Source organism: Pan troglodytes, chromosome 16 (assembly GCF_028858775.2).
Source record: "Pan troglodytes isolate AG18354 chromosome 16, NHGRI_mPanTro3-v2.0_pri, whole genome shotgun sequence".
Classification (NCBI taxonomy): domain Eukaryota; kingdom Metazoa; phylum Chordata; class Mammalia; order Primates; family Hominidae; genus Pan; species Pan troglodytes.
In genome coordinates, this window is record NC_072414.2 from 83,648,479 (window position 1) to 83,675,758 (window position 27,280).

At 44.2% G+C, this 27,280-nt stretch overlaps 1 protein-coding gene across 10 annotated transcripts in view; it reads left to right on the forward strand.

Moving 5' to 3' along the window:
• Nucleotides 1-27,280, forward strand: part of SLCO3A1 (solute carrier organic anion transporter family member 3A1) — a 321,311-nt gene continuing 294,031 nt past the window's right edge. For 2 of the 10 annotated variants that reach the window (XM_009429867.4, XM_003952731.4), the window contains exon 1: nucleotides 3-390. In XM_009429867.4, the coding sequence (XP_009428142.1) occupies nucleotides 199-390 (192 nt within the window). In that variant the 5' untranslated portion in view covers nucleotides 3-198. Of the gene's footprint in view, nucleotides 391-585; nucleotides 713-2,650; nucleotides 4,551-27,280 lie in introns of those variants that run through there. The other 8 variants (XM_063795432.1, XM_063795431.1, XM_063795433.1 and 5 more) reach the window with 6 other exon arrangements.

A 27,280-nucleotide genomic window follows, 5' to 3' on the forward strand; every position in this document is an offset into this window, starting at 1 on the left:
GGGGCGAGCGCGGCGGCGGCGGCGGCGGCGAGGAGCTGTGCCTTCCACCTCTCCAGCCCCGGCAGGACGGGGGCGGCCGCCGCGAACCCGAGGCGGGGACAGCACGCAGCCTCGAGGCGCGCACCCCCGCCCGGCAGCGGCCCCGACACCCGGGGCGAGCGGGAAAGCGGCAGCGGCGGCGGCGGCGGCGGGGGAAGGATGCAGGGGAAGAAGCCGGGCGGTTCGTCGGGCGGCGGCCGGAGCGGCGACCGGAGCGGCGAGCTGCAGGGGGACGAGGCGCAGAGGAACAAGAAAAAGAAAAAGAAGGTGTCCTGCTTTTCCAACATCAAGATCTTCCTGGTGTCCGAGTGCGCCCTGATGCTGGCGCAGGGCACGGTGGGCGCCTACCTGGTGAGTCCCCGAGCCAACTCCGCCGCGGGCTCCTTCCCCAGCCCGGCTCTCGAGCGGCCGCCTGGCCCGAGGAGGGGGCCGCCCGGCGCTGGGGGCAGGCGGGCATGACCTCGGCCCGGCGTGGAGGTTGGCGAGTGGTGCAGAGGCGGCCGCCGGGGGAGCTGCCGGCCGGGGCTGCCAGCGAGCGGGTAGCGGGCGGGACCGTTGATGCCGGTAGCAGCTCGCGCGCGTCCGGCTGGGGCAGGGGGTGCCGGGGGAGGAGAGGCGGCGGGCAGGTGGGCGTGAAACTATTCCTCTCCCCCCATAAGAGCGGAGCGAGACGGTGAGTTCAGGGTTCTCCTTGGAGAGGAAAGAAAAAGCATCGGGGTTTTCAGGTGACCCGCACATGGGAAGAAAAACCAGTTCGCATCCTGCGTCCTCTACTCTCCATTGCATCCTCCTCGAGAACAAATCTATTATGCATCATTTTCTCCGGGCGCTTTCTACATCCGCCAATTACAGGGGGATATAACAGCTTAGAGTAAAATGCGCCCTAGTGTGGCCCTGACCTGAGCCGGGGCTGCAGGGGGAATATTCCCACCCGGTATCCCTATAGCCCTCTTTGAGCGTCTGGGATAAAGTTACGGTACCTAGAGAGCAGCTGCGAGTTTGTGTAGTTCCTGCTATCCACTCTTAGTGCTAAATTCCCCATCGTGGTCTGTCGCCCACAGAAGGTTGCACCATTTTCCACAATGAATATGTATTTTATTTGCCTCCAGAAAGGGGATGTTAATGCTCAGAGGGCCCATGGGTGCATAACATTTCAGAGGAAACAGCTTGTAATGACTCAGCACTGTCAGGTACCTACTTTGTCGCTTTCGCCTCCTCTGCTCAGGTGGTCGCAACTTGAGTTCCAGAGAGCGTGCTTCCACACCGAAGTACAGTCCTGTCTAAACGGGAAATTTTTTTTTAGAGTTTATAGTGTTAAATCATTACTTGGCTATTGACCCGCAACTGAAATCAAATGTCATAGACTTGGAGTATTCCTGAGCAAGTTTGATGGAGATAGAATTGGACAAGATTTTGGCCATTGAATAACCACATCCAGAGATAGAACCACGCGTATCCTGATGCTATGATTAATCCCTCATTCCTGGCCTTGGGGTAAAGTTCATGAGGGCCAGACGCTGGGGGCTGTATACCATTCATAAACTATCTCTTAAGGCTCAGGGCTCACTGTTAAAGGGAAATACAAGCAGTGCTTGGTCTCCGGTGTTGAGGAAGTTAGGTGGTTGTGAGAGAGGGGGTCTTCAAACTCAGCTCTGTTCCTGGGGTGACAGAATTTCAGGGCTTTTGAAAATCAAATACATTTCTGTTGCTCATTCTGAGACGAAAAGCGTTTACATCCCGGTCTCTGTCTTGTGCATTCGTAACTTGTAGACTGCAAGTGAACCCTGTAGTCAAAAGCATACCTTGTTTTCTGTTCTATAAAATACACTTATTGTGTCTATAGTTATAATATGCAGTTGCAGACAGTACCTATTAGCCCTTGGAATTTGAGGGATAGGGGATAATTGTGTTTTGGGAGTCAGTTTATCGGCACTTCCTTAGGGGAAATTTGACTATTAAAATATTTAAATAAGTACATGTATTACAGAGATGCAAATTCACATTAATAAAATATATGTGGGTCTGTACTGTGACATATGCAAAGTACATAATACCTAACCGGGTCTATGTTTAGAAGGAGGTAATTAGTATATCAACAGCTGCCTCCAGTTTAACGGTTTGTTTGCCTCAAACCAATTTTGCTCGGTAGAGTGCATTATTCATGTGTGGCAAACACCCGCAGAACTTTTCACCCCAGGAGTGATAAAAGCGTGGGCTTACTATTTTTCGGTTGCAGTGATCTAAGGATTTGACAAATAAATGAAGCTGGGCTGCAACTAGATGAATGGCCTAGCTCCTTTAGAAAGTTAAGAAGCCGAGTACTCCTGGAGTGGTGGACTTCTGGAGGCAGGGCTGGCCCCAGGAGATAGGAGGTTGACTTTAATCCCAGAACAGGGGAACGGCAAGCAGAGGAGGAATTCGGTCCACCTGGTGGCGGCATCCTGGCACTTCTAGCCTTCGCTGATGGAAAGCCTGGTTGGGTGGGGTAGGGTAACAGGAGTCAACAGGTGACTTGCAGAAAGCAGCTGGAGGCCCAGGAGAGGACAGGCCTAGGAAATTGAATTCATTTTGATTACTAGGAGTGGAGGCATAAGGCTCTAAGGGCTGTGCTTTGCCCGGCTGCCCTCGTCTTTGCCTTGCCATCGGAGCCTCATGAAAATAAATAGTTGGCTTGTCAGGGTTGACTGACTCAGCTGGCTATGGGCTTTGCTCTTCTGGGCCACTTCAGAGTTTTCTCTTCATCTGTTATTTGGGAGATGGGGAAAAAAAGTTTGCTCCTTCAGCCATGCGAGACTTCTCTGTGGATAATTGGAGAATGAAATATTGCAGGCTGTTTGCAGGAAAGGCACATTTCTTCCTTTTAATTCATCATGGCTTTCTTAGGAAACCTGAGACCTTGTGTCTGTAGGGGACCACAGGGCAGGGTCCACGTGCTAAGTGTGCGTTAGACGTGATCCTTACCTTGGCAATCAGCCTGCCTCTCTAATGAGGCATTTCCAGATACTTGAGGAAGGACTTGCCTTGGGACAGTGCCAGTAATGCTCCCTTTCACAGAGAGGAGGGTGGTTACAAATTCTATGCCAACGACGTTATTTCCTATTAGATTCCCAGAGTCCACCTTCTTATTTCATCTCCCCAGGTGCCTTAAAATACTGCAGTTTCATTTCCTTATTTTTTTCTGAAAAGACAAATTTCTCAGTGTCCTGAATGACACTAGTGTAGGCTTCCCAACTGCAGAACTGAAGCAGAAGGTTGCCTGTGATTTAAGAAGCAACTTTGAGAAGGAGGACTCGTGTGTGTCTGTGTGTCTGTGTGTGTGTGAGAGAGAGAGAGAGAGAAAATGTGTGTGTGTGTCTGTGTGTGTGTATGTATGCATGTGTTTGTTTTCCACCAAGAACCTGCCCAGGGAGGAAACTCAAAGGAAAACTGTATTGTATATAAGGCCATCAATTGTTAGGCTAGGCTGGGGGCCTGCAACTTTTGCCTTGGTGTCAGGGAGTACAAAAAGACACTGATCCTGAAAGCCAGACTCAGTGATCTAGATAAAGTAACCCAGGTGCAACCTGGGCCAACTGTGGATTCTGAAATCTATTACGGCTACAAACATCTTAACTGGAAACCATGCTTCAGATAAGCCAATAGTCACAGGGATGTTCCATCATAGTCACCTAAACCTCCTGACTGGCTATGACATAATTTTTGCAGCGTAAGAGGAGAGGCCTGCTCGGTTTGATAGTCATTTTGTATGGAACGGAGAATGCAATTTAATTTTCTTCTACTTGGGTTTTGGCTTCGAGTGGCTCCAGTCCTGTTTGCAAGGATGTAACATGTGCTTAAGTCTGGGACTGGTTGGAGAAGATGCAGGCATATGAGAACTGCATGGGGAGAAAGTCATTTTGTGTGTGCTTATTGGTGTTTTGCAGAGACCCCCTAAAATGTTTTAAGCCACTCGCTGAGGGTAGCCCTGCATATAGAGGTTTCTGTGTGGTATCAAATTACTGAGGACTGGAGTAGATAAGGGTGTGTACAGGAAATTAAAACCTCTGACACCTCTAGACGATTAGTTTGAGGCATACATACAAATACATTTGAATTTCCTCAGGTTGAAAACTGAAAAAAGGCCAGTCTAGTTTCCTGGGTGGGGCACAAAGGGAGTTCCTGTGAACAAGGGGTAGATATTTCCCTCTTTAGAGTTATAGAAAAATAAGTTTGAGGTTATGGTAACAAAATAATGACATAGATGACTGAGTGTGGTTAATGAGGCTCTATCTCACTGCTTTGTAGTCACACTTTTTCTTTCAGCCTGAGAATAGTCAAGTGGGCTTGCAATTAATGGGCGAGGCGAAACTGCTAGATTTGTTACTCCTTTTTTTTTTCTAAAGAAACATCATTTCGAAGATGAGTTTTTGCATATTCAATCCAGAAGCAGACAGCTGAGGAAACTGTCTGTTGACATTTTCAACAGAGAGAGACGTTTTTAAAGTCCTTGTCAAATTACTATGATGACTAAGGTAACTGTATTTTATTTAATCAAATTATTTTACACACTTATGCTTACTCAAAGTGACAAATTCCTTGCCATTTCCATAATTACTGTGTAGCCCCAGGTAGTAAGAAATAAAATTACCTGGATTTTTTTTTCCTTATAGCTGGATTTAAAATTTTAATAATTATTAAGGGGAAAAGGTGTTTCTGAAAATTTTTTTCAGCCAGGTTTGTGTATTTATCTTTGTTTGTGAGGGGGTTTTTGTTGGTGTATTTAACAATAGAAGAAACTGAATTAGTTGTAAAATGAGCGAGGGCTCTATCCTGCATTTTGTTAACTCTTCCCCTCATTCAATTTTAGACACCTTATGAAAAGGATCGCCAAGAGGCCTCTCTGCAGTGGCACCGCCTTGCTAATCAATTGCCCAGCATTTGCAGCTCATCTTGGGTGCTGCTGGAATCGTGTTTTCTATTATGCTGCATGGGCTGCTTCTTGCGCGAAGTCATTGGTGAACTGCTGGGCAAAGGCAGCCCCACCAACAGGGTCTCTGTGAATTTATTTTGCACACCTAAAAGCAAACTTTGAGGTGCTGCCTTGATCAGGGACTGTATTCTCTTAGCAGATTGGCCTGGATGAACACGGGTAGTATTGCAAAAATGATGAGGATACAGCTGCATTTCATGCAGAAAGAGTGAAGAATAAAACTCCCTACTAGCTGCATTTCTCTGGCTTTAGTTCCAACTCGCACAGATTTCACTACATGCATCATTTAATAAGCATGTTTCTCTAAAGTGGAGTCAAAGTACTTCTCTTCTGCATATGTACTCTATTCTGTACATTGCCGCATGCGTTGCATATTTACATACGTGTTTGTGTACAGCGTTGCATACAATGAATATTGTATGCCGTACTTTTTGAAGGTGCGAAGGGACATTTCAATGGTAACTTTGACTGTATGGTTGACACATGGATTTGGAACCGTTCTCCCCTGAAGAAAATCTCGGTATTTTCTTGCCTCTCAGAAATGCCTTTGGTAATCTGTAGGCCAGAAAGATAGCATCCTTACTCTTTCAATTCATTTTTATTTTCGGTTTCTATGTCTGTATCTGGAAAACAGATATAAACAGGAAAAGCAGTGGAATCATGGACCTTGGCTCATAGGATAAATGAATTGATGTGATTCAAAGACACTTGTACTTTATGTAGCCTAAGTGTTTATGTGTTAGCATGAGACAAATCATTGCTTAACGGTTAAAACTCCAAGTTAAATGATTACAGTTCCAAGGTGGAGAAAGGCAAGTGTCTGTGGCAGCTGTCGCTTATTCAATGAGTGTTAGAAGACTGGGATTCATGCCTATATCCTCCCCTTACCTGCTCTGTGACCTTGAGCTGTTTACTTAATCTCTCTGTACCTCACTTTTTCATTTTATAACTGGGGTTATAATAGTACCTACCCTCTGTTTTGCTGTGAGGATGAACTGAGTCAGTACATGTAAAGCACCTTGAACACTATCTGGCACATAATGAGTGCCCAGGAAATATTAGCTATTACTATTAATAATAATATGGTTATGCATATTTACTGCAAACATAATAACCGTGTAGCCCCAACCAATGAGAAATAAAATTATTTCAATTAAACTTTAGTTTTGGTTTAGTGAATTGCATATTCGAGTAGTTTCCTATTCTACATGGACATTTTTGTCTGGGAGGTAAAAAGTTTTTAAGGGCAAGTAATAAGCTAAATATCAGTTGCTAATTCTGTTTATTCCCTTATAAATATAGCAATCCATTTCATCTTAAAGATGCTATAAAAATTAGTCACATGGGAGAGGAGCCCACTGCAGGAATGGTGATTCATGTTGATCATTTACAGTCCATGGGTACTTGAAGGAGGTTAAAGCAGGGCAGGCAGGACTGGCTGGGCGGGGCAGGTGCCCTGATGCTTCACTTTGGGAGGTCCTCAGTATCTCTTGCTGTGGTCTGTGGCCACTGGGTGCTGAAGGCTGAGGGTAGGTGGAAAGAATGTTGGACTTGGAGTTGGAAGACCTGGATTTGAACTTAGACTTGCTATTTCCCAGCTCCTGGCAACTTCACTTACTCGAGCCTCAATAGCCTCATCTGAAAAATGGGGATAATGATCAAGCTTATCTTACAGATGGTTGTGAGGTTTAAACAAATAGTCATGTGATAGAGTACTTCTCATAGGGTACAGTATTCCACAGTTGCTTTAACAGTAATGGTATAACCCTGCTCGTTGACATTAGCACCAACAAAAGTCCCTCCCAGGGAGCTGAGGATTTGGAATATTGTGTGAGGCCAAGGCTTCTGTTTCCTAAACTGGTGATCTGGGCTCCTGAAGCTTGCTCTGCTTCACTGGCTGAAAGGCTGAGTGACCAATTCAAGGGAGCCCGAGGTGTCAGGAGGGGGAGGACAAAGGGACATATGTTGTGGACATATGCTGCCCTCCAGGCAGCCTTGTTTAAAACGTGCCTTCGCAGAGCTCAGCCTTGGTTGCCCAGAGGGGCTCAGGTCTCACGCCTTGTCTGCTGCCTTCACCTCGTGTTCTCTTGCAGTATTAAGTGGACTCTGGCAAGCAGGTCTGTGGGCATTTCCCCACGCTTGGTCTTTTTTTTGGTTTCTCATAAGCAGAACAATGGACCTGTTCCTGCAACCTGGTTTCCCATCCCATGGATTCATCCATCTCGGCTTACGGACATACCTTCTGCACAACGCCACTCCCGTTCCATCTGTAGTCTTAGAAGCAGCCTTCCTACCCCAGTCTGGTCACACCTGTCCTTGCGAAGGATAGAGAAGGAATTGGGCCTTTCTCAGTGAATCAGGTGGCAGTGTATGTTTTAGGTGAGTTTTTAGATTCACCTTCAAATGCCACAGGCTTCAGGAGAGAATCTGTGCTCAGAAGACCTCAGAGCCCCAAAGCCGGGTCACTCTGATGACTTTGCCGAGGGAGGAATTGTGTGTAAAGCACTGAATCTTGTGCAGCCACAGGTGTGGAGTGAGCAAGCCTGGGGAGCCTTCATCCATGAGTTCCAGTGACAACACAGAGACTGGAAACATTCCCTTGGATGTACACAGAACCTCAGCAGTTGGTGACTCCCAACTTCTTTATTTAGGTTCTTCTTTGTGGTTTTGAGTCCAGTGCCTCTGAAAAGGGAAGCCCTTGCTAACTGAGGACTTAGCAGCTCGATTGTTTAGTAGAAACGGTGTTACCAGCCTCGTTATTTCCCATATGACTGGGCATTCCTCTTTAAACACGGAATAGTTGGTCATTAGTACTTTCCTGGACTTAGACAATAGTTGCACTTATTCCTCCTAATCAACACACATTGAAAATATTTAAAAGCAAAAAGTAACATAGGCTGCCATAAGCCCCACTTTTGTTGTTGTTGTTATTTTGAGACAGGGTCTTGCTCTATCATCCAGGTTGGAGTGCAGTGGCAGGATCACAGCTTGACGTCCCAGGCTGAAATGATCCTCCCACCTCAACCTCCCAAGTAGCTGGGACTACAGGCACATACCACCAAGCCTGGCTAGTTTTCTTATTTTTTTTTTTTTTGTAGAGATGGGGTGTGGGGTGGTTTCATCATGTTGTCCAGGCTGATCTTGAACTCCTGGACTCAAGTGATCCACCTGCCTTGGCCTCCCAAAGTGCTGGGATTACAGGTGTGAGCCACGGTGCCTTGCCAAGCCCTACTTTTTTCAGTGGGGTGGGGCGGGTGGGGCGGGAAGAAGTGTGAACTCATCTTTCCCTTTTGCCCTCATGATTTCCTTTATAAATACCCCTGCCATGACTTTTCAGTACTCTCCTTTTCATGGACGTAATAGTCCAAGTGGCATTTTAAGTTATCTGGTAATGGACTCAGAGAGCCCACTGACTGTAATGATGAAGTCTTATTTTTTTAATTTTTATTTTTTTTTTTGAGACAGTCTCACACTGTTGCCCAGCCTGGAGTGCAGTGGCATGATCTCAGCTCACTGCAACCTCTGCCTCCCGGGTTCAAGCGATTCTCCTGCCTCAGCCTCCCCAGTAGCTGGGACTACAGGTGCGTACCACCACTTGGCTAATTTTTTGTATTTTTTTTAGTGGAGACAGGATTTCACCATGTTGGCCAGGGTGGTCTCGAACTCCTGACCTCAAGTGATCCACTCACCTCAGCCTTAGCATTGGTTTTGGTTAAAATCTTTGCCCTCTGAAAATTCTGGGAACAGGCTGTGCCCATAAACCCATCCCATAGGCAGTGATGGGACTACCACATTTGTTCTGCCAGGTTGTCCTTTGGGACAACTTTTGGGTCTCTGGATAATGAACCTGTTCAGATAGGCCTTGAGACTTTCTTGGTAGCTCTAAAGTCTCTTCTGGCTCTCCGTCCATTGATACCTAAATTTCTAGTTGTGCAGAGTGTGAAGAAATGAGCAGGGGCTGATGAGGCTTTTAACAAATAGTTCCGGAGAAAATAATAGAAGGCAAACTAAGTCCCTGCTCACAAAACTACAGGAATTTGAGGGAGTTAGAAGTGATTATTTTTACTGCCATTTCTGCACTTGCAAGGTTGATGTAGGGAGAAGTGTCACAATGATGTTTTTCATTTAAAGACTACTGTAAAATATTAATGGGAATGGCTATTGTCTTTCACCCCCTTTGCAAGAGGCTTATGTAAAATAGGCAGGCTGTTTCTAATTGTTGAATTTGTCTCCCAACTTCAGCTGATTAGAAGGAGAAATTACCACCTTGAATATAAGCAGGTTGAAATTGGGAGAGCTGCCCTCAGCTGATTATATAAGCTATAAAATACAGCACCTAAAGTCTTACGTTTACTCTGCTAAGAATTCCCTTAATGAAGATGAAAATTTCTAAGCAGCATGGACCCATATGTGTTTATTATGTAAGATTCAATTATGGTGATCCAACCTGTAAAATAAACAATGGGGCTGATTAATCTCTTTGTTGGCTTTTGGGTCAGAGAATTGTTTGAAGTAGATCCACAGAGCCACCTAGAGCTGTCCCCCTGGAACTCAGCTGGCTGTGGTGTCAGCACCAGCTCCCCTTCTCTCCAGGGGTACAGGAGGCTTGTCCTGGGTCTGTGGTCACTGTAGCTTTCAGGGTGGTGGAGGGCAGGGCCCCCCTTAAGGTTGGCTTTCGAGGTTGCTCGTGCAGTGTAGTGGGATGGCCGTGAGTACAACCACTGCCGGTTGTGACAGACACCATCCTTTGGCCGTTTCATTTCTCAGAGTGCTGCTGTGATAGCACTTGGAATTTACTGTGTCTTGTGGGATGCTTTGCATAAGCAGCATGTATTCCAGTGTGGCACATCACACCATCCTCTTCTTGAAGCTATACATGCGTGGGGTGCACAGCACACCACACGGTCAACTTCAGCTTTCCAACCTCCTCCTGAAATGTAGGAAAGGAGCATATTTTTTTTGGCCGGAGTGATGATTGAGGAGAAGAAACTTAAAGGGAGCCAGGCCCATGAAATAGATGTAGAGGAGCTTCAGAGAAGCCTCTCCTGTCCTTATGCAAAAAACTGAGGGCAAGACTCCTGACTTATTGTGTGGCATGTCGTGTCGCCTCCCCAGTGCTGGTAAATACTTTGTAGGTTGGGAGGCTTAACATGCCAATGACAGTTTCTCAGCCAGCCAAAGAGAGGATATCTTTTGGAAACAAAAACCATAAATTAGCACCATTCCTTTACCTTTGCCAAGCTGTATATATGCATCAAGGAGATGCATATAAATAGATCAAAAAGCCAGTGAGCAGTTTTGCAGCTTTGCAGCTTGCACTTGATGGAAGCAGATGGGGAGGTTCTCCTTGCTGCACTAGGCGCAGAGTGGCACGTGGAGCCAGCAGTGCTTGGGCTAAATCCAAATACAACCTTGTTCGATTTCTAGAGATGGACATGTGCAATCGACTGTCCAACAGGCATATTGCTTCTGTGGCCCAGGGTTGGCCTGTTTTTAGGTCTTCTTAAGTATAACATTGTAGAATCTCTGCATTCATTGCCTTCATGTTAGGCAAAATCAGGGCACAGAATTGAGGCACTTACCCAAATGTGCAGCCCCACCCTCTGGAGCCAGCTCACATTCGCTGGCAGGTATAAGCAGGTGAGCAGCCAGGAAGCAAAGACAACTGATAGTTTTAATTTTGGGAATAGCAATTATAAACAAGTATAAATAAAAATATTGTTTTGGTGAATACTGGGGAAAAATCACTTCTCTTATTCTCTTTTAAAATGTTCCCCCTTTTTTTTTTTTTTTTTGGTCTAAATAGGCTTAATGCTTTCTAAGAGGTACCCTACCTATCCTTAATGGAGTGAACAGATAATATATATACATTTATATTTATTTGCCTTCTGATGCTTAGGATTTCATTGGGGAATACTTTTGTATTTAAAAATAACAGTGACAGGGAGGTGATTAAAAATAGCTCAAGGGCTTGTGGCACCCAAGGCTATCAGGGGAACTATTTTGTGTGACAAGTGAAACATTTAAATCCCCCAAAAGGAAGCTGAGTGTTCTCCTGTTGAGGTCTGTCGCCTTGGTGAGCCCAGTGATGGTCACAGGTGAGCCCAGTGAGCCCAACAGTGATGGTCACAGGTGTTCATTTCCGCTCTGTCACGTCCTGGTTGTTTGTTTTCTTACTACCTCCCTCCACTGGCCCCTGACCCCATCAGTGTCATGCCTCACCGTCCCTGACAGGATGTCACAGCCACATGAGTAGGGCCTCTGGGAGTCAAGACCTAGGCCACTCCTGAGTGGGATTGTCATGGCAGGCATTTGCCATAGGCAGTGTCCTTTCTGCCCCCTCCATGGTTGGCCACCCGCTGTCCCTATCCAGTGGATAATGGAGCTGAGTGTGGTCTCTTACAAGCCTTTCAGATCCAATTCCACCTTTCACCACAGACTGTATGTGATTCCTGCCTTCCTGGACTAATTCTGAGCTCTTTTGTACTTTATTTGGGAGCAGGAATAAGTGGGGACTTGACATTTTATTTAAACTTTTCCTTTTGTAGAGTTCGTAGGACAGTAGGATTATTCCCTAACATTTTCAATATCTCAGATGCTAGACCAAAATTGGGTCATATTATAAGTGAGAAAGTGACTTTCACAGTTTATCTGTTGGTGAGGTGGACATGGGCTTGGAGGGGAGAGGGTGGATGAGATGGTAGGCATTTCAGAAGGAAAAAACCAGGTCTATTCATTAACTAGGGCTGCTGTAACAAATTACCACAAACTGGGTGGCTTGAAACAACAGATTTTTTTGTCTGACAGTCCTGCAGGCCAGAAGTCTGAAATCAGGGCATCAGCAGGGCCGTGCTCCCTCCCAGACCCTGCGTAGAACCCTTCCTTGCCTCTTCCTGGCATGTGGGGGTGGCCAAGGGTCCTTGGATTCCTTGGCTCGCAGCTGCATCACTCCCATCTCTGCCTTTGCTGTCACATGGTGTTTCCCCCGCGTCTCTCTCTCTTCTTCTTATAAGGACACCGGTCACATTGGATTAGGGCTCACCCTAATGACCTCATGTGACTAGCTTACATCTGCTAAGTCCTCGTTTCCAAATTAGGTCACATTCACAGGCACTAAGAGTTAGGACTTCAGTTTATCTTTTTGGGGAAAACAAATCAATTCATAACACCAGAGAAGAAAAGAGCAAAGGATCCTAAAACAGTCTGTGTGTACAAAGAAAACAAAGGCAAACTCTGTCTTCTTAAGTGTTTGGGTGAGGTAGGAGGATTGTTGGATATTCATAAGAGAGTCGTTCATACCCAAAGATATCATTTCAATCTTCACAGAAATGCGGACAGTCCCTGTTTCCTTTCTGTAAGAAGGTAACCATGTTACTCTCTGGGGTGGTGGTGATTAGACTTGCAGGAATGAACCTAGTTGGATGATTCGTTAGCTTCAGACACATCATTTTCTCTTTCTGGGCCTAGCCGAATGCTGGGATTGGACTGATAATCATGTCATTTGATTAAGGAGAATGCATGTAAAAAAAAATCCTAGACAGATATGTGGGTGAGGAATATGTGTTTGTGTATTTACTGTGTGTATGTACATAGGTACTCATCCATGTTCCCATCCCTCACACCCAGGATTCCTTAGCAGGAATCAGGGCTGGTAAAATCTCCAGCTGGCTCTGTCTCCTTCCTGAAGCCCTATCCGATTCAGTGAGACCAAAAGAGACTTTATCACTGTGCGCTGTGCCAGCCAGTCTCAGATTTGGCCAGGTATGTATTAAGTTAGCACCAGACATCTGCATTCTAATCTCATCCATCTCTGTGGTTTTTTTGGTGGGGGTAGGAGTGATATGGTTCCCAGAATTTCTCTGCACAGGCTCCTTTTTTGAAAAAAAAAGAAAAAGAAAAAAAATGTCAGCTTGATCTCTGCCAAACTAATTAACTTCGACAACTTCCTTAAGTGCTGCGAGCAATATAGAGTTGAGTAAGGCATGTTCTTGGCCCTCATGGAGTTGATTTATCGTGGGGGGGGAGATGACATGTTTATAATTTTTTCATTAATGACTCATTCATTAGGACGTTTCAGGTCCTGGGCCAGGTGGCAGCCAAGCCCTCTGGAAGCCTCATGTCTGGTCTAGTTGTATTACAATAGACCAGACTAAAAATAGAAGCAAAGCATTGGGCCAGGGTGGGAGATGGGCCTGGGTAGACTGGTCGGAGATATAAAATAATTTTCTCAACCTTGGTTGGGGATAGATCCGAGGGTAGCAAGATGTCAAGTGGAACCGTTGGTGAGAGGCTGGCTGCGGAGAGTCATTGGAGGCAGCATGTGATTGGAAACCTGGGATGGAGAAGGGGAGGGCTGGAAACCCAGGGCCACAGCCGGGCTGGGGCATGTCAGGGCTGGCACTGTGGAGTGCCACTCCAGTTAGCAGCGCAGAGGCTGTCGGCATCTCTCTCGGCCAAGCTTGGATCCCTCTGCCCCTCCTCCCCTCCTTTGAAGTGGTGTGGTGAAATGTGGCTGGAAGTCAGTCTGCTAGTCTGTGGAGGGAACTTCATCCAGGGCATGCTCAGACTCAGCTACAAGCAAGCACAGCTTCCTCGCATGCTGAGGCCAAGGGGCTGAAGGATGCAGAATGCTTCTTGTACTGGAATGCTGTGCTCACCAGTATGGGTGCCACATGGGAGGGGGGCAAATATAGGGTCCTGGGCCTGAGGACAAAATGACACCTCTGTATTAAACCTCTCTTTTGCATATGTACAAATTAGATTCTTGCAAGATGAGCTAACATTAGGAAAGGTCCTATTGTGTTTGACTTTTTTTTTTTTTTTTTAAATAAAACCACTTTTGCTTGGCCTCGGATGTATCAGTTCTGGATAACTTTAAAGCTGGTAACAGAACAAACTGTGTTCACACACAGGAAATGTCTCCAAACAAAAAGTGGGTGTGCAGTTTACAGTTTAAAAATTGGATGAAGGCCCTTCAAACTTCCCCTCCTGTTCTCCTTGGGAAGAGCTTGGCAGGCTGCTGAGAGAGGCCACTCCTCCCTGGAATAGGTAGTCACTGGGGCCTGGGAAGGAAGGTAGCCTGTGAGTGGAGCTGCCTGGTGACTGGGCAGAGGACTGTGTGAAAGGTTCTGCGAGTCAGGTCAGGAAGCATTTCTGCACTGTTGCTCCAAGCCTGTGGCCGGCCGATCCAAGTGCTGGCTGAGCTAGCTGGAAAGCTCTGTGAGCATCCTATGTCTGTGTCTTTATCTATTCATCGCCTGGCTCTAGTGCTAGCTTCAACTTCAAGTTCATGCTTTAAAAAAAAATTTTTTTTTTGAGGGGATGGAGTCTCGCTCTGTCGCCCAGGCTGGAGTGCATTGGTGGGATCTCGGCTCGCTGCAACCTCTGCCTCCTTGGTTCAAGTAGTTCTCCTGCCTCAGCCTCTCTAGTAGCTGGGATTACAGGAGTGCACTACCACGCCCAGCTGATTTTTGTATTTTTAGTAGAGTTGGGGTTTCGCCATGTTGGCCAGGCTAGTCTCGAACTCCTGACCTGAGGTGATCCACCTGGCTCGGCCTCACAAAGTGCTGGGATTACAGGCATCAACCACCACACCCAGCCGGCTTTTTTTTTTTTTTTTTTAAATATAAAGACTTTACTGTTTTACTTATTACACAAGGAATATATGTGGTGTTGACAATTTGGAAAATACAAACAAACATAGATAACATAAAAAAAATCATCCATAATTCAGAGAACCTGGAGATAAACTGTAAACATTTTGGCGTGAGTCCTTTAAGTCTCTCTCTGTCTGCCTGCATTGATGCGTGACTTCCAGGCCCACACGGTGGTAAAGGATGTGGGCTTTGGGGTCTTTGAAGTCCATGTCTGTGGCTGGTTAGTCTTGTGTGGCTTTGGGCATTTTGCTTTCCCTCTCTAATTCTCAATTTCCTCATCTCTAAGATTGGGATGATATTTATACTTTCAATGATCTTGTGAATACCAAATGAGAGAATCCATCCAAAGTACTCAGCCCGTGCCTCTCTGCAGTATGTGCTACTGTCGTGATTTTTAAAAAGTAATAAAATTGGATCTCACTATAAATTCTGTTTAGGAACCTACTCTTTCCTCTAAATCATTCTCATGGCTTTTCTGTAACATCAGATGTTCTTCTCTGCTGTCATAGTTTCAAATGAAAAATGACCTTATTGTTTTTATAAAACAATACATATTCATCATGAAGAAAAGTTTACATAAAAATGTTTTTAAAAATTCAAAATCCCCCATTCAGAAATAATCATGACTGGTGGTGGGGTTTGAGAAGTGACCGTTAACCGCACCTTCCTCTCTGCCCTCACTCTAGCCCCTCCTAATTAAGAATCCACTGGGAGCCGGGCATGGTAGCTCGTGCCTGTAATCCCAGTACTTTGGAAGGGCTGAAGTGGGAGGATCACTTGAGCTCAGGAGTTTGAGACCAGCCTGGGCAACATAGGGAGACCCTGTCTCTACAAAAAATTTAAAAATTAGCTGAGCGTGGTGGCTTATGCCTGTAATCCCAGCACTTTGGGAGGCCGAGGTGGGTGGATCACTTGATGTCAGGAGTTTGAGAACAGCCTGGCCAACATGGTGAAACCCTGTCTGTACTAAAAATAAAAAAATTAGCCAGGCATGGTGGCACATGCCTGTAATCCCAGCTACTCAGGAGGCTGAGGCAGGAGAATTGCTTGAACCCAGGAGGCAGAGGTTGCAATGAGCCAAGATGGCGCCACTGCACTCCAGTCTCTGTCTCAAAGGAAAAAAAAAAAAAAATTAAAAAATTAGCTGGGTGTGGTGCTGCATGCCACCACCCAGTCTCCCAGATATTTGGGAGACTGAGGTGGGAGGATCACTTGAGACCAGGAGATTGAGGCTGCAGTGAGCCGTAATAGTGCGACTGCACTCCAGCCTGAGTGACAGAGTAAGACACTATTTCAACAACAACAACAACAAAGAAAGGATCATTTGGGAAGTAGACACCCCAGCCAGCCACAGGGGTTTAAAACATCATCTTGGGGGTTGTGTGGAAAAAACTGGAGTTTGGATTGGAAAACTCTGTTTGTGTCCAGATTCAGGCTTCTTTTCACTACTTTGTTCTCAGAATAAAACTCTTCCAAGGCAGAACTGCAGGCTTTGTCCCTGCAGATGCTCACCTGCTCAGGTAAGCTTACCTCCTGGAGGAGCAGAGAATATGTGCATCCTGAGGGCTGTTCACAGAATTGGGGGAGAAGGGGGTCAGGGCAAGCTTGCCAGCTTCCTGCTTGCAATTCTGTGAATCGAGTAAGTTGCCAATCCTTCCCTTTGGGGAGGATTGAGTGAGGAAGTTAGAAGAGCAGATGCTTTTTCTCTGTTAACTTCCAGAAGGTGGACGTTCGTCTAGTCTATATCAAGGTATGAATTCTGGGGAAAGGGAAGAAGAATTTCTTGTTATTATTAGGAATATATCATTTTAGAGTTCTTTCTATTCTTATACATGGAAAAATGACTGGCTGAGTAGATATACTTATAAAATGTATGTTCTAAAAATAGCAGTAAGTTTAATTTCACTGAAACTTAACAGAAGACTTCAGTAAAACTGGAAAGAAGTAACTATCTTTTGCTACTAAATGTTGCTGTAGAAGTGTCCAAGGCCAGCCTTATTTTTCCTCCCTTAGAGATAATTTATTATTGCCTATAGGTTAGATATATGAGGAATCTTTTCTTAATATTTGACAGATAATTTAATTCTGATGTATATTACTGCTGTGTGATGTGTGTCATAGTTTTTGGAACTGGATGTGTATTTTCAATCAACAGATGCAATTCTTTATTAGTTTTGGGAGAATTTCTTTGTATTATCTCTTCAAACACTGGGTTCTATGCAGTGAATTCTCTGCTGTAAGGCACCAATTGTCTGTATGTTACATTGTCTTTGAACTCCATAGTTGTCTGTTTTGCTTCGATTACTTGAATCCCTTGTTTTTATCTGCATTCACCGTGTTTATTTTTAGCTTTCCTCTAGTCAGAAAATTGATTTTAAACCATCTTTCTTTAGTCCTGTGTAGATTCTGTTTCATATCTTTATTTTCTAGTGTTGGCTTTAGTTTTCAATGTATTTCTTTAGATCTACAATCTTTTTTTTCCCTTTTTTAGATGTTGTCTTTGGGTTCTTGATGTATTGAACTCATATTCTTATTAAGTTCTATGGCTCAAAGATCTTTTGGGGGGTATCTTTCTCTGGCTGAGTTATGTTTTCTTTTATTTTGAGTTCTTTGTCTTTGACACCTACTGTTGCTTTCTTGCCTTTCCAGGAGTCTGTGTTTAAAGATACCATGCCTTGTGGTTTTTCATTTTATTCTTGCTGAAGTAAATCAGCCTATATCTTTCTTTGATTTATTTATTTGAAGGCTATCTTTTTTCTTCTTGCTACCAAGCTGAAGTTTGAAGGCTGGTTTTTTGTTTCTGTTCATGCTTTCTGTAGCCTGAAGACATATGAAATGTCTTGGGCCAGTTGAGCTGTAGCAGGTCGTATGCTGGGTGCTGAGTAGGCTTGGCTAGATGTGGTCTTGGCAGCTTTCACTTGTGGGATCTTTTGAAGGCCCTTTTAAGTGGGTTCGGTCTTCCTGTGTGGGGGCACACACTGCACACCCTCCGGCAGTATTCTGTGGCCTCGGGTCAGCCTTGGGTTTCACGTTGGACTCCCAGAGTCTTCATTCCTTGCAGCAGAGATGATCAACACCACGGTTTATGCATCATCTCATCCTTTTCTCCCCAGCAGATGTTTTCTCTCTTCCCTAGTCAGAAGAAGAGAATATAGGGATAACTACTCAGGTGTTTTTTTCTAGATGTGGTGATATTGATGAAAACTCTCAGAATGTTTATTTATTCACTGTTTTGTCTTCCTGAGGGTGTTTGACTCAGGGCTCTGAGCCTTGCCACACTGGATTCTTTTTCCTTTATTTTATTTCCCAGGCACCTTTTGACTTTATGACACTGGGGCGTGCTCATTTTGTTTTTTTTTTGGTTTTTTTTTTTTTGGCTGATAAGTGTTTTATTTCAGGTTTAATTTTTTTTAATTCAAATTTAGGAAGAGTGAGATTTTATACAGGTTTAATTCTACCATTTTAACTGGGAAATGTCTAGCAACATTTGAAAAGATTGTATAATATTCCATTGTATTCCATTTCCCTATTTCTGTATGGTAGGTTGCTTATGGTTTTGTTTTGCTGATACAAATTCTGTTTGCTCATTTCTTTTCATTGTTTTGCTTTTCAGAATTACAAAATGGGATGATGAGTTCAAGGGATTGGTCACAAAAGATGTGGGGAGTCAAATCCTCTGTGGAAAGGGGAATTGCCTTCGTCGAGGATGTGCTGTGTGCCCGGGAGGACACAAGCAGTCTGATCGAACTCTCACACAAATCCCATGCAGTAGATGTCATTATTTCTCTTTTCCATATAAGGAAATAGGGCTCACTTCTAGAAGTTAAAGAATGTTCTGGATGGGCACGGTGGCTCACGCCCGTAATCCCAGCACTTTGGGAAGCCAATGCGGGCAGATCACGAGGTCAGGAGTTCGAGACCAGGCTGGCCAACATGGTGAAACCCCTTCTCTACTAAAAATACAAAAAAATAGCCGGGCATGGTGGCAGTTGCCTGTAATCCCAGCTACTCGGCAGGCTGAGGTAGGAGAATCACTTGGACCCAGGAGGCGGATAGGTTGCAGTGAGCCGAGACCATGCCACTGCACTCCAGCCAGGGCAACAAAATGAGACTCCATCTCAAAAAAAAAAAAAAAGAAAAGAAAAGAAAAGAAAAAAGAAGAAAGAAAGAACGTGCCTAAGCCCAAGTTGGCACAGCTAGTGTTTGATCTTGAGTCTCTTGGTTCCAGCTCTAAATTCCCTTCTCTTTGATCCCACCACGCCTTGAAAAAATTCGCAGCTGAATGCTTCAGTGTCTTGAGTGTGTTGATATTATTTTAACATGTTACCACCTGTGAGAGAACACTGTTCTCACTCTCTCTTTTAAACTGAGGGAAAAGGTAATGAACATTGAACATGACTTTACTGGGACCAGAGAATAACTTCACCAGGGCCAGAGAATCTGTTCTCTGTTCCCTTCCTCCCCTTTAGGGCATGGTGGCGTCTGTAAGTGACAAGAGTGCTCTGAAAAAGACCTGTTATACATTCCAGGGCTGGTCACAGGGCCCCTGCTCCTGGCATACAGCTACCTGCGTGCTCAGCACTCACCTGCGTTCCTGATTTGAACAGCCAGCCACTCAAACACATGGGCCATTATGTAATATTTCTGCCATAACAATTCCCACAAAATTACAGAGTGTTCTGTGTCAGTGTGAACAGACACTCTAATTAGTGTTTACTTGTTCAACAAGTGATCATTTTTCAAAATTTTAGTGCAAAATTGCATTTACCTTATTCAAAAAGTATTCCACAGGGCTGAGTAACATGTTGATGTTTGCCAAAAGATGCTGATGGGAGAGCCATCTATTTACTGTGGGTGTCAGTTTTCTCCTCGAAAACAAAAGTGGGTACCATGCCATCTTACATGTGTGGAGTGTTCAGCCAGTTTCAATATTGTGGGATTATGTCATTTCAGACTGACAGCAACCCTGGGACATCTGTGGGGCAATTTTGCCCCACTTTTGTTTTTAATTCTATTATGACGAAACAAAAAAGTAGAAATTATAGTACAGTGGACACCCATGTACTCACCACCTAGGACTGACTAGTTGTTAAGATTTGACACATTTGCTTCATATATACAGCTACATTCATACACACACACACACACACACACACACACATACATACATACATACTTTATTTCAGGACCATTTTAAAGTAAATTATAGAAATGATGACACTTCACACCTAAATACTTCAGTATACCTCTTCATAAACTATGGTCATTTCCCTATAAAACTGCAACCCTACTATCACTCCTAACAAAATTAAGTAGTCCCTAATTTCAATTAATACTTCCTACATATCAGATTTCTCCAAAATGTTCCCAAAATATCTCTATCGCAATTGCCATTTCTAGCTCTATACCTAGCTTTCTCTGGAGCTATTTATTTGTTTATAAATAGCCACAAACCAATTCAAGATCATACATTTCATTTCTTCTATGATTTTGTGTCATTTCCTTTTTTTTTCTTTATTGTGGAAAATTACACATAAAATTTACCATCTTAATCATTTTGAAGTGTACAGTGAACTCAGTGGTGTAGTAGTCCCCGTTGCTCTTGGGGGATATATTCCAATACCCCTGATATGGATGCCTGGAACCTTGGATAGTACTAAATGCTATATATGATATGGTTTTTCCTATATGTATATACCTATGAGAAAGTTTAATTTATAAATTAGGCACAGTAAGATTAACAACAATAGTAATTCAACAGAATTATAACAATATGCTGTCATAAAAGTTATGTGAATGTGGTCTCTCTCAATACATCTTACTGTTGCTCACTATTTTCTGACTGTAGTTGACCTCAGGTAACTGAAAACTTGGAAGTGAAACTCTGGATAAGCGGGGACTCCTACATTAAGTATATTCACAACGTTGTGCAACTATCACCACCATCTACCTCTGGAACTCTTCTTCCCAGAGGGAAACTCCATACCCATTAAAGATCACTGCCCACTCCCCTTCCCCCAGCCCTGGCCACCACTGTTCACTTCCTATCTCTATGATTCTGACTACCCTAGGACCTCATATACAGTGTTTGTCCTCTTGCAACAGGCTTGTTTCAGTCAGCATAATGTCCTCACAGGTCATCCAAGCTGGGGGCTGGGTCAGAATTTCCTTCCTTTTTAGGCTGAATATTCCATAGTATGTATAGACCACGTTTTGCTTATCCAGTCATCTGTCGATGGACACTTCCGTTGCTTCCACATGTTGGCTATTGTGAATAATGCCGCTCCGATCATCGGTGTACAGCTTTCATCTGGAATAATTTCCCCACTTTTTCCCCACTAGGTTAACTTTTTGAAGGGGTTGGGTCAGTTGTCATTCCACAGAACATCTTCTGTAATGTTCCATATTCTGAATGTATCTGATTATTTCCTTGTAGTTTCATTTAACTTGTCTCTTTTCTCTGTATTTCCTGTGCAATGGAAGTTAGCTTTTGCTTGAGTAGATTTAATTTTCACTTGATTAGAGGAGATAACTGGTGAGGAATTCTTTCAAGTACGTTGTATTAAAACACTTGGTTAACCCCTGCTCATGGTGCTAAGGCTGACCATGAGGTTGAGATGGGTGGTTACATCCACACCACTCCACATGAAACAGACATTTGCCGCCTTGAGGTTGGCAGTCAGTATGTGTTGGTGCCCTTTTAATAGATGAGGCAGTTGCTGAAATTCTGAGTAGGCTCTGACTTGGTTACCAGTGATCTCTACCATTTACTGAGCATCCGCTGTGTGTACCTGACACATGTCATCTCATTTAGTCCTTTAGGGGCGGCAGTGTTGTCCCACATTGTAGCTCAATGTAGGAGATCCTAGTTGCACTTCTGTTATGAAGCCACTCCTGCCTCCCTTTCCTCTGACCCTCCCCTCCCGCTGTGGATCATGGTCTCCTCCCCCAGCTCCATGGCATGATGTTGGCACTGCCTTTCCAGTTTACTCTCTCCACGGGGTAAAAACTGGACTCTGGAGCAAGAGACTGCCTGGATTCCAATCCCAGCTCTGCCCGTCACATGTGACGTAAACCTAGGTTGGTTCCTCCCCTGTCAGTTGGAGACGATTAAAGTACCTGCCACAGAGGGCTCTCCTGAGCATGAAAGGAGTTACTGCCTGGGAAGCACTTGTGTGTGATAAGTCTTAGCCTCATTCTCTGTCATTCCTTCCACGGGTCCCTGGAGACAGTTGCTCAGTCCGTGTTTTGCTTTGAAGGTTTTGCCGTAACTCACAATAGAGAAACACAGGATGACTGAAAATCAGGTAATAAACATGAAGCAGTGACAGTGATTCTAGAGCAGGGGTTGGCAAACTATAGCCCATGGGCCAAACCTGGCCTGCTCTCTACTTTTGTAAGTCAACTTTTATTGGAACACAGCCATGCTGATTTATGTATATATTATCATCATCATGTGACAGAAACCATATTGCCTGCAAGTAATATGGCCTGCAAAGCCTAAAATAGCTGCTATCTGGCCTTTACAGAAAAGGTTTGCTACCCCTGCTCTAGAATCTTAAAGAATTCTTAGAGTTGTGGTCTCAGATCTCTAGATCCCAGAGATCTAAATCCCAGAGATGCCACCTCAGCTGAGCGTGGTGGCTCACGCCTGTAATCCCAGAACCTTGGGAGGACAAGGTGGGCAGATAGTTTGAGCCTAGGACTTCTAGACTAGCCTGGGCAACATGGTGAAACCCCTTCTGTATTTCTATAAATTAATTTTTAAAAGCCACCTCCTGCTAAATTCTTGCCTTCAGCTTTCACTCCCAGGAGTGGCATTGCCCAACCTTCCCAGTTGGGAAAGTTCATTTAGTCTGCCTCTAAAGGACCAAATGAGATAACGTGTGTCAGGTACACATAGCGGATGCTCAATAAACGCTAGTGACTGTGATCACTGGTAACCAAGTTACAGCCTAGTCAGGATTTTGGCAAGTGCCTCATCTATTAAAAGGGCACCAACGCAGACTGCCAACTTCAAGGGAGCAAATGTCTGTTTCACATGGAGCGGTCTGGATGTTACCACCCATCTCAATCCCGTGGTCAGCCTTAGCACCATGAGCAGGGGTCAAGCAGGTGTTTTAATATAAAGTACTTGAAAGAATTCCTTACAGGTATCTCCTATAATTAAGCACAAATTAAATCTAGTCAAGCTACCTAGAGCTGGAGGCTGACTTCTTTATCTGAGCAGGCCCCTCCTGCAGATATGAGGCTGGCAAGCATGGGCTCTGGATAACTGGTAGGTTCCGGAGGCCTCTCAACTGGAACTGTTCTCTTTACTGTGAGTCTTTTCTCCCAGCCAGTCCACTGAGTAGGCCTGCTTTTGTTTTGCACAGCACCTCACAGGTGACCCAGCAGGGAGCCCTGGTGCACTCTTCTCTGCTGTCCAGCATGGATGTGGCCTATGGTAGAGGGACTGCCCTGTGGGATCACAGGCCTTTTCTGTGTTCACATTGCCTGCCCACACACACTAACCATCACAGCTCATTACAGATATTTGACTTTTGCCGATATGTTTGGGGTCCTGCTGTTTGACCCAAATGGATCTGGTTCAAATCCATTGAATGAGAAACCTCAATACCATAAGTTTCTTCTGCATTTTCACAGAAACAGAACACTTTCCTAAAGTCATTCTCTATTATGTGCAACTTATGTGACTTGATTTATTTCTTGATCTTTAAGATAGTTTTTATTGATCTGAGGCATTAAATTGAATTCTGATGTGAAAGAATCTTTTCCCTTATATTTTATGTTGTCTCCTAACCACTTAAGTAGCTGTTTAATCTTTTAATTAACTTGGTGTGAAGCTTCTTCAAACGATGATGGCTGTTCTCCTTGTATATATTTTAAAATTTTGATATCAGACCTCCCTCTCTAATCTCTCTTAACCTTAAAAATTTTAAGATGTTCGTGTTCTTTGAAGCTACTTTATTAATTCAAGACCTATTTATTGAGCTTCTGCGACTTGTCAGGCACTCTTCTAGATACTGGGGACCCAGCATATCAAAACACAAGAAATTGCTATAAAGATGCTTACGTTGTGATACTTTTGCTCATGACATCACTGCAAGGTTTGATATTCTTCAGAGAGTGGTATGGTGGCCGAATGTAAAAGTCCATTCAAGTCACAGAGGAGAAAATGGAAGTGGATCTGCAGAAACAGAGGCTCCACAGCAGTGAAGAGGAAGGGAGGAAATTTTAGGGAAGGCCTTTGGGAAGGGGAAGGAGGTAACTCCCTTGGCTGGAAGGTCCAGTCAGGTGAGGGAAGGTTTTGAAGGCTAGGCTCAATCTAGTGGGCATAAAGGAGTTACAGGTTTTTGCAAAAAGGGGTGTGGTCTATAGAAGGAGGCGTTTTAGGAAGCTAGTAGCTCAATGAACCTACAAAAAAAACCTGAGACTTGTAGTCTGATCTAAGCCTGCAGCCAAAAGTTAGGGAGTCAGGTGTTTGGATGGAGCCACCCTTCCAGCTCTCCATTTACCAGGTGATGGGGCCACACAGGGAGCATCCTGTGGAAGGACTAGAATCTCAGGGCTTTCCTTAGGTGAGGCTGCACCGGAACAGAGAGAACTGTGCTGACAACATGAGGCAAGATCTAGTATCCCAGAAATGAAACCATCATCATGTGGCATCTGAAGTAGGGATTTAGGCCTTTTTTTTTTTTTTTTTTTTTGAGACGGAGTTTTGCTCTTGTCTCCTAGGCTGGAGTGCAGTGGTGCTCGGCTCACTGCAACCTCTGCCTCCTGGGTTCAGTGCTTCTCCTGCCTCAGCCTCCCGGATAGCTGGGATTACAGGCACGTGCCACCACACCTGGATAATTTTTGTATTTTAGTAGGGACGAAGTTCACCCTGTTGGCCAGGCTGGTCTTCAACCCCTGACCTCAGGTGACCCGCCCACCTCGGCTTCCCAAAGTGCTGGGATTACAGGCGTGAGCCACTGCGCCAGGGCGATTTAGGCCTTTTCAGTGGGCTGCAGGATTGCAGATGTGTTCACTGTCCTTGGTAGTAGCCAAATGCCATCAGAAGAAATGAGCTCATGGACTGTTTGCAGGGCATGGTGTCATCTCATGGTCTTCTAAATATTGGCCCCTACAGCTCAGAGACTAGATGATGGGACACTTGAAGCTTCCGCTCGGTATGCAGACAGTGTTAAGAATGGCATCGTGACAGGGACAGATCAGCATTCCTACCACACTCTGTTATGTTTTAAAATCAGATTCTCGTTTTATGTCAAACCATCCAGAACTGTCATCTCTTAGCTGTCTTTCTCACAACTCAAAGCGTAGATTTTCATGCCCAGAAAAATTTTCATTCACAGACATCTAAACAATGAAATACTTATAGTAACTGAAAAAGTACCCATGCTTCATCAGAAGGACCTTATGCTTAAAGAGAGAAATGTTGCATTTCTTGGAGATTTTATAATTTTTTTCTTACACTTAGGAAATAAGAATTTGGGCTTTTTTTCCTCCTTACCAGTTTTATCCATTTCTCTCTTGTGAATAGTTGCAGTCATTCTTCCTGGCATTGAAGTATTTCTGAAATAGCTCTTCTTATCTAGGCATAATTACAACATATCTATGAAGTACGTGACTCTATTTTGAAAATCAGCCTGTGATCTGCACACTTGCTTCTGAACACACACTTCTACCCACATGCAAATTCTGAAGGGTAAGCACACTGAATTCGGCAGCCACTTTTCCAAAGGCAATAAGAGTAATCGGATAGGCCATGGTTATATAGAATATCTGTTAGCATAAGGGTTCTACTAAAATATTTATTGCTTGACCCTGAGTTGGTGCCTATAAAGCAGGTACGTTTTGCACACCACTTACACTGTGATATGCTTGGTATCTGTCACTTATTTTTTCTGCCTTTTTTTTTTTTTTTTAAAGCCACCATCTGCATTTTCTACTTTGAAGTACATTAGTTACTATGGAAACAGTGATGTCATTGGTGGGGGTGAGGGTTAGTAACATCTACAAGGACAGTATAAAATCATTTTATTTAATGGGTTGAAATTTATATGACACTTGGGAGAAATTATGAGTATGCTTAAGAGAATGGTGTGGGTATACAACCGTAGCTACTATGATGCCTATACATGTAACAAATCAGCATTTGTATGGTTTTTAGGTTGCAACAAAAATATGGCTGAAAACTAAGAAAAATACGAAGAAGGGAAAATGGAAGGTCAGGGCCTTCTTATAATTGTTCTAGCCGCTCAGAACATCATTTTCTGAAGGTGGCCTTCTGGTTAATACAAATATATAGATGTCCCTATATAGATGTAGTTTATATCAGCTAATGGTCCAGTTTTCATGGGACAGGTCTTTGGCTTTCTGAATGAAATTTGTGTTCCAGGCAGTAGTGGTTCAATTCTGACATGCAACCAAGCTCTTAACGAGATTCCTGAAGAGGATCCCATGGTCTCCGAAGCTCCAGACAGAGATTTTATGTAAGGACAGTTGTGTGTCGCAGCAGAGATGGCACAGTGAGTCCCAGGGAGGGCCCCTGGATCTCTTTAATAAGATATTCTGGGCTCTGTGCAGAATGTCTGAATGAAGCTGGCTGTGTTCCTCTTTCATTTAGTCTCCTTGGAAAGAAAAAGTGCTCCAGATAGATAGATATGCTCCTCAACCTGCTTATATGTGTATCCATCCGTCCGTCCGTCCATCTGTCTATCTATCTGTCTATCTATCTATCTATCTATCTATCTATCTATCTATCTATCTATCTAATCTATCATCCTGAGATGATGGTAGATTCACATGCAATTGTAAGAAATAATACAGAGTGATCCTGTACACACTCTACCCAGTCTCCCCCAATAGTAACATATTGCAAAACTGTAGTATAACACCACAATTAGGAAATTGACAGTGATAGGGTCCACCAACAGATTTCCTCAGTTTTACCGGCACTCGTGCTTCTCTCTCTCTCTCTCTCTCTGTGTGTGTGTGTGTGTGTGTGTGTGTGTAGTTCTTTGCAGTTTCATCACTTGTGTGGATTAATGTGACCACCACCACAATCAGGATATAGAATCTGCTGTACATTTTTGCCACAGTCTCTTCTGCTCCCTAACCCCAGGGCAGCACTATTCTGTTCTCCATCTCTCTAATGTTGTCATTTTACGAATGTTACTTAAATGGCATCATACAGCATGCAACCTTTTGAGATTGTTTTTTTTTTTTTCCACTAAGCACAAATCCCTTGAGATCCATCCAAGTTGTTGCATATATCAATAATTCATTTCTTCTTATTGCAGAGTGATATTCCCTAGTGTGGAGGTACTCCTGTTAGTTAACCATTCACCTCTTGATGGCATTTGGGTTGTGCTTATCTATTTAAACAGAAGTATCTGGGAGAGGGTTTTTGGGGTCCTAAAAGCACAGAATCAGGAAGCAGTGTAAAGTGCCCCAGTCTCTGTCTATGGTTCTCTTCTTGGTTTTCAGCAGGGATCCTTCCAGAAGCAGTAAGGCCCAAATTATTTAGAGTGATGGAATTTGGTGGAGAGAGCAGAATGAGCCCAGAGAGCTGGCTAGCCAGGCGATATGTCTCCTTTCAAAATGGGGCTCA